The sequence below is a fragment of the Mytilus trossulus genome, chromosome 12 (genome assembly GCF_036588685.1).
Source record: "Mytilus trossulus isolate FHL-02 chromosome 12, PNRI_Mtr1.1.1.hap1, whole genome shotgun sequence".
Lineage (NCBI taxonomy): Eukaryota > Metazoa > Mollusca > Bivalvia > Mytilida > Mytilidae > Mytilus > Mytilus trossulus.
The window spans coordinates 16150967-16162179 of NC_086384.1; the positions used below are offsets into that span (position 1 = coordinate 16150967).

At 33.3% G+C, this 11213-nt stretch overlaps 1 protein-coding gene across 2 annotated transcripts; it reads left to right on the forward strand.

Annotated features, from left to right (window-relative positions):
* Positions 1 to 10941, forward strand: LOC134692803 (putative defense protein 3). 2 transcript variants are annotated; one of them, XM_063553356.1, is made up of 5 exons: positions 1 to 149; positions 3732 to 3951; positions 4795 to 4922; positions 7910 to 8004; positions 10624 to 10941. In XM_063553356.1, exons 1-5 carry the CDS (start codon positions 138 to 140, stop codon positions 10775 to 10777), a joined length of 609 nt encoding a protein of 202 aa, XP_063409426.1. In that variant the 5' UTR covers positions 1 to 137; the 3' UTR covers positions 10778 to 10941. The 2 variants fall into 2 exon arrangements, with proteins under 2 accessions (XP_063409426.1, XP_063409427.1); XM_063553357.1 differs by lacking the exon at positions 1 to 149 and adding an exon at positions 1340 to 1502 and having other exon boundaries at positions 10624 to 10939.
* The last annotated feature ends 272 nt before the right edge of the window (positions 10942 to 11213 follow it).

The following is an 11213-nucleotide window of genomic DNA, read 5'->3' on the forward strand; positions in this document are numbered from 1 at the left end:
TTAGACATTAGCATATTTAATATAATTCGTGACTACGATTTTACTCGCAACTTTCTATGCACTATTTCCCCAACCGTAATATATCTAAATCCTAATTATTCCACGGGATTTGTGTAAGCATACAAGTATTAGTTTGGATGCAACGAAATGTAAGTATTATAATAATATAAACCTTTAAAATTATTTCAAAAATGAAATGTTCATTATAATTTCAAATTAGAGACTGAACATTGTGGAAGATGGGTTATTGTTTCCTTCTAAAAAAAATAATATTAAGAATTAAGTCATGGAAAGGAAAAAGACATTTTTTTATTGAAAGTTTGTGCCATTAAATTGTTGATCATGAAAAATATACTTACACGGTATAAGAATGAGAAGGAACAAAATTTGACCTATCTTCCAACTGCCTTTCCCTAAAAGTATTCATGATACAAGTATATATTGTCCCATGTAATTGAATTTCTTTATTGTCATTTTCTTTTTCTTCTGTAAATTGATCTTAATTTCAGCGATATTTAAAAATTAACTTATGTCAAATGAATATAATTACACGTACAAAATTACATCTACTTTAAAAGTATAATATGAAGTAAAATAACCTTTATCCGTTAAATGTAGATGACGTACATTACAATAATGTTGTCTAAGGCCATTAGTGGTGGCGTAAATAACTAAAAGTGGTGGCGTAAATAACTAAAAGTGGTGGCGTAAATAACTAAAATTATTTAGAAAAAAGTAATATAGGATGCATACATGTAGTTTCCGCCTTTGGGCTTTCTGGTCAACTTTACGACCAGCAGCCTGTAGTTCAGTTGGGGTCGTTGACTCGTTTCTGTCATATTTGGTTGGTTTCTTTTTAGTAATTGCTATTGTTAACAAAGGAACATTCAGATTTATGTCAAAAATAGATGTGACAATGCCGAGGCAAAAAAAAAGTGTATACAAAACACAGCATATATAGAAAGTCTTAAACCGATGCATAATTTACTGTTTACAGTTAAATGCAGAATGAAGATTTTCCGCGCTTCATACAAAATGTACTTCGGTCAACGCTTTTACACCCCCAGTAAATTTACAAAAAATAGCATTCAATTATTAAATAAAATCCATGTGTTACCAGTCTGAGAGCATTCTCCCACCTAAAGAAATTCACATTGACAGAATTAAAAACCCAGCTAAATAGATAACAAAATTTTACAAATGTTAAACAAATATAAGCCATAAAACATTGCTATACATGTACAATGGCACACTCACACAAATAATGTGTCACAGTGGTTATGATGTTATTTAACGATGTACTGATCATATTTTCTTCCCTCCGGTCATTTTGTCTATGTGTACACGAACATCGTCAACCTACTGATCTTTTCATTGATATTGTATTTTAATTGACATTTTGTTCCGTTTACATATATAGTATATTGTACTAGTATTTTTACTGGATTTTGACAATAAGCAAGGTTTAAATTTTCGGGAGTGACTGTCTTTTTGCACTTTAGGTGAGTCTTTCGTTAGTCACAATTTTAATTTGATTTTAATGTGAAAAAATGTTAAAGTTTAAACCTCAATTGGCATCATTATTAGAGACTGACGAAATTACCAATGATAGATTGATCCATTGTTTTTGAAGCTTTTCCTAGTTTATTTGCTGAAGTTAACGATTTAGTTAAGGTGGTACCTAACACTACAGGGAGATAACTCTGTAAAGTCAGCTAAACGTTTTAATTATGTTGTGTTGTAAAAGGAATATCAAGCTTCTCAATGATCAAAATTGGTGTTTGTCAAACTGCTATATAACCAGTGTAATTTTTCTGACAAAACGGTTGGTTCAAAATTTTTGAAATTTTCATATTTTTGTTAAAGGGTCAAAGTAAGTACTTTGATAAAATTTTATGAAAATTAAACGAGCCAAATTAATTTTAGTGCAAGTGTTGGGTACCACCTTAATTGTATGGTTATCACTATACTATAGCAAATCAATTTCAAAAACATTCATCTCATTATTGTAGAGTAGTAACTCGACTCATTATTGTAGAGTAGTAACTCGACTCATTATTGTAGAGTAGTAACTCGACTCATTATTGTAGAGTAGTAACTCGACTCATTATTGTAGAGTAGTAACTCGGCTCATTATTGTAGAGTAGTAACTCGACTCATTATTGTAGAGTAGTAACTCGACTCATTATTGTAGAGTAGTAACTCTACATTGTTATATCAACTACTTGTTAAAATGTTGGGTTTGTACGATGTAAGTTCAGTCCTGTGGCGTCATTCAACTCCAATCTTAATTTACAAGGATCAAAGGCGGATCCGTAGGGCTGGTGGACCCGCGCCCCCTATCATGGGAAAGGAAAACTTTGATTAATTGTATAGGGAATAACTGGATCATGACTGGAGCGGGTCACCCTAAGGTCAGTCAGCGTCCCCCCCCCCCCCCCTTTATGAAATAGTTTTAGATCCACCACTGAGGATGTCAGTTTACCTGTTGCAGGTCTATGTCGTTTGTTCTGGCTTCCTATCTCTTCGGATTAAAGCTGACCGTCATGATATCCCCTCTCCGTCTTCTCTACGAAGAGCTTTATGGCTGTTCGGAACAACACATTTTTGAAATGTTTGAACGAAATTTAGTTATAATTAAAGTATAATTGCATGTTTATTATTTTATGGTTATAATTGCATGTGATACGAAAGTTTTTAACAATAGAAGGTGAAGTTCTTTACAATGAATTCTTAATAATAAATCAATAAGAAGATCTTCAATGTAGTCATAAAAAAGAGAAACACAGAAATATGAAATGTGACTCTTGACACCATTAAAGTCTGACAAAATGTATATAATAATATGTGGTTATCATAATTTGATTACGGTGGGTCGTCCTCTTCGAATAGGTATGTGTTCATTGTTTCTCTTGGTTGTATTTCTATGTATGCAAAATGCCGATAAAAGTGGCTGCCAGCTTGAGTCTGGTATGCAAAACGTTTACTAACACTAACAGTGGGTGTTTTATACAATGTTATATTTCTAAATAGTTTTATAGACATAATTTTTTAAACTAAAAAAAATATATATGCAGTATTTGTAGTGATACATTGATTTCCATTGACACGCTTTTTGAGATGTGGGCTTTTTTTAAGGGGGGGGGGATGTAATGTACATATGTAGGATATAAGGGGTAAAAATTACAATTCTGGAATAAGAATGAGAAAAAAATTGGGAAAAATTACAAAACAAAGCGGAATTTTAAAAGGAATTATTTATGATAGATACTTTATTCTCATAAAACCATACAAGTACAAAGGTTCCAGAGAAGTTAAAAAATAGTATCGTGACACAAAATAACAAAAATGCATAAAATTTCAGATGAGATAACATATAAAAGAATTATATATATGTTATACTTAGACAGTCAAATGTGAAAGCTACAATTGTATAAAGAAATAATTCTTGTTTATAAGTATGATAAATAAATTATGGTTGTTAAGAAGGAGTAAGCTTACTAGTATTAATACATCGTATGAAATTGCAGAGGTTTCTTAGTGTCTTTGGTTGTTTTGAATTAAACAGTGTGTTAAATTTGATAATATTGTGTCTGAGTATTAATTTAGTTCATTTGGAATCAATCTTCTTCTTTCATCGTGTAAAAGAGCTACCGAACATCATGTAAGCCCCCCCCTTTTTTTGACTTTTTTTTTTAATTTTTTAATCTATTAAACCGTTTTTCTTGTAGATTCTTTCTTCAACAAAAGATTCAAAAATGGGAATGATTTATCTACAGTGTGTTGTTATGTTACTGTATTGTTCTTATGTACATGGGAAAAAAACCGGAGCTTTGCAATCATCATGTAACGATATGACGCCAGGACATCAAAGTACTGCGCAGACGAGTCCAGCGCCTTACCGAGTGGTAGTAGGCAAAACCAAGTATACTGGAGGAGACACTATCTCAGGTATAATCAAAGTTTTACATATTGCAGGGGTGGGTTTTAAAAAGGGGGTTCATAACCCAGGACAAAAAGGGGGGTTCCAATTACATGTCCCCATTCAAATGCATTGATCGTCCCAAAAAAAGGGGGGTTCCAATCACTGGAACCCCCCTCTGGATCCGCGCCTGTATTGAAAAAGAGAAACGTTCAAACTGAATTGTAGACTTTCTTACCATAGAATTGTCAATATTTTGAGTTAGAGCTGGTAAACTTTCTATAATTTTGATATTATTTGTTCAATAGTAGTACATTTAACTGTTAAAATCTTTTTGAGGTAGAGCTAGTGCCTTTTTTTTTAGTTTGAATTTATAGTCTAAAAGAGATGCACAGTGTACAAAATAACCGTGTTCTCGGGCCATTCGCCAGGCTATGACATAATATGATGTGGTATGATTGCAAAGAGACAAAAATGAAAAGCAATCTCTAGAGCAACGGATTTAAACTAGCTATAGATCACCGTACTTTATATAACGTATTTTGTCTTTCTATATAAGTTTACCAGTAATGATCAATAGGAATACAGTATTATAGTATAGTCAGCTGTATAGGTCTATAAAAAAAGAAGATGTGATATGATTGCCAATGAGACAACTATCCACAAAAGACCAAAATGACACAAACATTAACAATTATAGGTCACCGTACGGCCTTCAAGTCGTGACAAAATGTGGAAGACTTCAAACGATTTAAAAAAAAACCTAAACCGTATATATATATCGGTAAACAAACAAAAACCAAAAAAATATTATATACAATCATGTAGCTTACTTAATGTAATTAAAACAATTGTATGTTTTTTTTTCTAAGTTACACTACAAAAAACTGCTTCAAAGCAGTTCAGGGGATATCTGATACAGGCCAGGAATCAAGCTGGAACAAAAATAGCTGGTTTTAACCTCATAGCGAATTCCAAATATCTTCCGTGTGATAGCCCAGTAAGTTACTTTATAGATGCAGTAATCCATTGTTTTAATAGTAGATTTTATCTAAATGATTAATTATAGATACTTATTCTACATCGAAGGAATATTGACCCATGAAAACAACAAAAAATGAACGATAGAATGGGCTTTGTTCATTGTTGAAGGCCGTACAGTGAACACCATTGGTTAATTTCTGTGTCATTTTGGTCTCTTGTGGAGAGTTGTCTCTTTGGCAATCATACCACATCTTTTTTTTATATAGATAAACGGGTTATACGCTTAGGGACAAATATTCTATGTTTTTTTATAATAGATTCTAAATCTGTTGATATGTATTAGTTACATTTGTAGTAGATATAGGAAGATGAGGTGTGATTGCCAATGAGACAACTCTCCATCCAAATAACAATTTAAAAAAAAGTAAATCATTATTATATATAATAGGTCAATGCACGGCCTTCAACACGGAGCCTTGGCTCACACCGAACAACAAGCTATAAAGGGCCTCCAAATTACTAGTGTAAAACCATTCAAACAGGAAAACCAACGGTCTAATCTAATAAAAAAAAATCTGAATCCCTAGACCAACACACTAGAACAGTACTTCCCTCCACTCCCATTTTGATGTTGTAAAATAAAACTCAACGCACAAGTAAGGATAATTATATTTTGGCATAAATTAACATTTGCAAACATAAATTATATTAACTTCCAAAATATATAAATGCACTAGTCCCACCCATCAGACATCAAATTAATTAATCTGCATTATCTGAAAAAGACTAACATCTTCGATTTAATCAGGTATTTCGCATGTACAAACATTTCAAGTAATACAAACACCAATGGGCTGGAGGCTGTGTAAATTTGTTGAATTGACCAGAAAACTAATTAAAATGATAATATATGAAATGTCCATAAGTGAACAGATATTTCTATCAATCAATCAAAAGTGATTAAAATACAAACGATCAACTTGCATACAAACAGGTAACGAGTAATGTAGACAGTATCCGAAAACGAATTCAGCATTTTTAATTAATAAAGAAATTATCATTTGAAGTTCCTAGGTCACGTAATTAAACAAGTATTAGAAACCGTGAGTTTCTATAAAGAGATAATACATTAATGTTAAGACCAGGCACCCTTAAGACAAATATCAACCAAATACCAAGGACAAGGATGGAGCAAGGTTAACAACTTCTGTTTGACAAAAGCACCTGTCACACAATTCAAAATATACATCGAATAGTTAATGACATATATTTTACATCCCGGATCTAGGAACACGTGATCAATCATGTGCACTTTTAATTTGAGAAACGTGACAATTTGAGACATTTCACCTTTCATATTGTTACTTACATATCTACCGTCATATAACCACATGATCATCTTTATAATATAAATAAAAGCAACAGTATAAGTATACCGCTGTTCAAAGTTCATAAATCGATTGAGGAAAAAAGCAAATCCGGGTAACAAAAATAAACTGAGGGAAACACATCAAATATAAGAGGAGAACAACGACACAATAGAAACACAACACAAAAATGCATCACACACATAAACGAACTATGATATAACAATGGCAAATTTTCTGACTTGGTACAGGACATTTTAAGAAACAATAGTGGGTTGAATCTTGTTTTGTGGCTAACCGAACCTCCCGCTTCTATGGCAATATAACATTAAATATAACATTAAAATGACAGCATTACATGACAGGACTACAATAAAAATAGACAGGAAGTAAATGAATTTGAGGAGTCCGTGTATAAAGTTAGCGCTATATCGGTGGCATGTTCCATGTCAAAACGTTTGTCCACGTCCAATATAAATATATGTACCTTCATTTACCAATGGTAATCATAATAAATTACCAAACTTTCATCCTAGACTTTCACTATTACAGGTCCTCACTATTGCATTCATTATATATTTGTTGTCGTCCTGAACATGTATGAAATATTTGCCATATGGCCCTAAGCACCAAATAATCAACCAACAATCAATAAAAAAATGTCTCACCAAATTAAAAGCGTTAAAGACATCGCCTATTACTATAGTGGTATTTGACTTCTCAAGAATGCAAAGTCGACAATAGCAAAACTGTTGTCATCGTGTTTACTTTAGTATCCGTATTTCTTGTTCGACGATTATCAATTATATAAATAACATTCATTTAACGGTCAACAAGAAATCATGTGAATGATATACAATAACACATTCTCTGTAAATTCCGAAAATGTGTGCGACGTTTTCATTTTGGCGAAACTTTTGTTGTTTTGCCACCACGTATTCGATATCTGTGCTACTAAATTGTTAGTTCCCAGGAATACTTTCCAGTGGATACTTTCCAGGTGATATAAAATAAAAGAGGTGCATTCCAACAAATAATGTCTCTTCTGTAAGGCTATTTGAAAAGTGATCAACAAAAATTTAAAACAACGAGTTGATAAAACTAAAAAAAACACGTAGTCATTTTTACATATACAGTAATAGTGATAGTAATAGTGGCCGTAATAGTAACAAAATACAATCCTTGTTTGATTTTCGACATCTTCTGTTTGCCATGTGAAGAGGGACAAAAGAGGTTTTTAAACTCATAAGTCGGAACAAACTGACAATGCCATGGCAAAAGACAAATGGCATGGCAAACGATAAAAGCGTTCAAAAACAAACGCAGTTGTGTTACATAGTCGATTTACAATTGCGAACGGAATCGTTTTATGTGTCAAGGAGACAACACCCTTCCAACAGGACAGAACATAGCACAAAATTACTGATGGCTCTTCATATTTATAGTTTAAATGGTTTAATTTTCTCATTTTGAGAGAGTGAACATTTGTTATCCTGTCTTCCTTTCCGCAGTCTTTGGTCAAAGTCATACGAATTTTTTAGTACTTTAGTCGGGAAAATTGTATCACCTGTTACTTAATATGTTTTACCTGATGATTTAAAACCATATTATTAACATAAACACTTATTGTCAACAGAAAGGTGCCGTTACCCACACAGAAGCCTCGGATAAAGACAGCGTTACTTTTCAATTTACAGCCCCACAAACATCACAGGGAAATATTACAATCTTGTAAGTATACTTTTTAAAGAATATATATAGTGCAACACCAATCAAAACTGTTCTTTCACCGAAGTCAAAATGTAACTGCAATGTTTAATTGGAATAGCGTATACTATTAACTAACACATAAGTGCTAATCGTTACATTGAAATGGTTAATAATTGACACGTTATTGCTAACCATTACATTAATTTGGTGAATATCTGACAGTCACACGTCAGTGTTTATCGTCACACTGAAATGGCTTATATCTGACCCGTCGTGAATGGTGTATAATTGACACGTTATTGCTAACCATTACATTAATTTGGTGAATATCTGACAGTCACACGTCAGAATTTATCGTCACACTGAAATGACTTATATCTGACCCGTCGTGAATGGTGTATAATTGACACGGTATTGCTAACCATTACATTAATATGGTCATTATCTGACAGTCACACGTCAGTTTTCATCGTTACATTGAAATGGCTCATATCTGACCCGTCGTGAATGGTGTATAATTGACACGGTATTGGTTACCATAACATTAATATGGTGAATATCTGACAATCACACGTCAGTATTTACTGTTACATTGAAATGGCTCATATCTGACCCGTCGTGAATGGTGTATAATTGACACGTTATTGCTTACCATTACATTAATATGGTGAATATCTGACAGTCACACGTCAGTATTTACCGTTACATTGAAATGGCTTATATCTGACACGTCGTGAATGGTGTATAATTGACACGGTATTGGTTACCATAACATTAATATGGTGATTATCTGACAGTCACGCGTCAGTGTTTATCGTTACATTGGAATGACTTATATCTGACACGTCGTGAATGGTGTATAATTGACACGTTATTGCCTACCATTACCTTAATATGGTGATTATCTGACAGTCACACGTCAGTGTTTATCGTTACATAGAAATGGCTTATATCTGACACTTCGTGAATGGTGTATAATTGACACGTTATTGCCTACCATTACCTTAATATGGTGATTATCTGACAGTCACGCGTCAGTGTTTATCGTTACATTGGAATGACTTATATCTGACACGTCGTGAATGGTGTATAATTGACACGTTATTGCTTACCATTACATTAATATGGTGAATATCTGACAGTCACACGTCAGTGTTTATCGTTACATTGAAATGGCTTATATCTGACACGTCGTGAATGGTGTATAATTGACACGTTATTGTTTACCATTACATTAATATGGTGAATATCTGACAGTCACACGCCAGTTTTCATCGTTACATTGAAATGGCTTATATCTGACACGTCGTGAATGGTGTATAATTGACACGTTATTGCCTACCATTACATTAATATGGTGAATATCTGACAGTCACACGTCAGTATTTACCGTTACATTGAAATGGCTTATATTTGACACGTCGTGAATGGTGTATAATTGACACGTTATTGCTTACCATTACATTAATATGGTGAATATCTGACAGTCACACGTCAGTATTTACCGTTACATTTAAATGGCTTATATCTGACAAGTCGTGAATGGTGTATAATTGACACGTTATTGCTAACCATTTAATTAATATGGCGAATATCTGACAGTCACGCGTCAGTGTTTATCGTTACATTGGAATGACTTATATCTGACACGTCGTGAATGGTGTATAATTGACACGTTATTGCTTACCATTACATTAATATGGTGAATATCTGACAGTCACACGTCAGTGTTTATCGTTACAAAGAAGTGGCTTATATCTGACACGTCGTGAATGGTGTATAATTGACACGTTATTTCTTACCATTTCATTAAAATTATGTATATCTGACAGTCACACGTCAAAGTGTATCGTTACATTGAAATGGCTTATATCTGATACGTCATGAATGGTGTATAATTGACACGTTATTGCTTACCATTACATTAAAATTATGTATATCTGACAGTCACATGTCAGTGTTTATCGTCACATTGAAATGGCTTATATCTGACACGTCGTGAATGGTGTATAATTTACAACGCTAACCGTTACATCAATAAGGTGCATATCTGACAGTCGCAGGTCAGTGTTTATCGTTACATTGGAATGGCTTGTATCTGACACGTCAATGATTATCGTTACATTCGATGGTGTATAACTGACGCATCAGTGTTTGTCTTTACCTTAGATGGTGTATAACTGACGCGTCGGTGTTTATCGTTACATTGGTTGGTGTATAACTGACACGTCAGTGATAATCGCTACATTGAATGGTGTATAACTGACGCGTCCTTGTTTATCGTTACATTAAATGGTGTACAACAGACGCGTCCGTCTGATCGTCTCATTGGATGAAGTATATCTGGCACCTCAGTGTTGATGGTTACATTGTAATGATGCCAGTGCTTTTCGTCACTGGAATGGCATTCACCTGTCAAATCACTAATGATATTTACGTTGATGTGGCGTATATCCTACACAACAATGCTTGTCGTTACATTGGCACTGCACTGATATATCACATCATTTCATAGCTATTTGTATAAAACTGCAGTTATGTTTGTTCCAATTACCGGAAATGTTCATAAAAACGAGTCTGTATTATCAAGCGAGTTGAATTGTAAAAATAAATGTCACAATTTGTTTGTTTTTATTTCAGCACGACTGCCGTTGAAAATTACAACACGTACTGGGTTATGATAAAGTCGGATACCATTATAGACTCAGTGGCCACTGGGGCCTCATCAAGATTCCTTCCTAATTGTGTTCTAGTTATCGTTTCTTTATTTTGTTTTCACCTGAAACGACACTAAAGAAAGCAGAAAACGTTCAGAAGAGAATTTAGACGCATTCAAAGAGTGAAAAATAACTTTTAGTATATTTTGAATTGTAACCATATCCTTACGTGACAAGGGTTGTTACAACAGTAATTTCCATTTAGAGTTATCGCCCGCTGTTTATCAACATAAGCTAGTTTTGTATAAACGATTTTTACATAATGAAAGAATGTTTATCATGTTTTTATATAATAAATTGTTGATTTTACACAAACATTGAATGGACAATGTGATTATGATTAACGTATTTCATATATTGAGATAATGCGAATCAAGTTTGGACTATGAGAATTTCAACTGTTCTTCCTATATGTTGACACAAATATTTATTTGCATTATGCGGTTGTTTTGGTTTTTTTTATATTTATATCCAAAATACTTTTTATGATTGCCCTTTTAATAAATAAGGTTG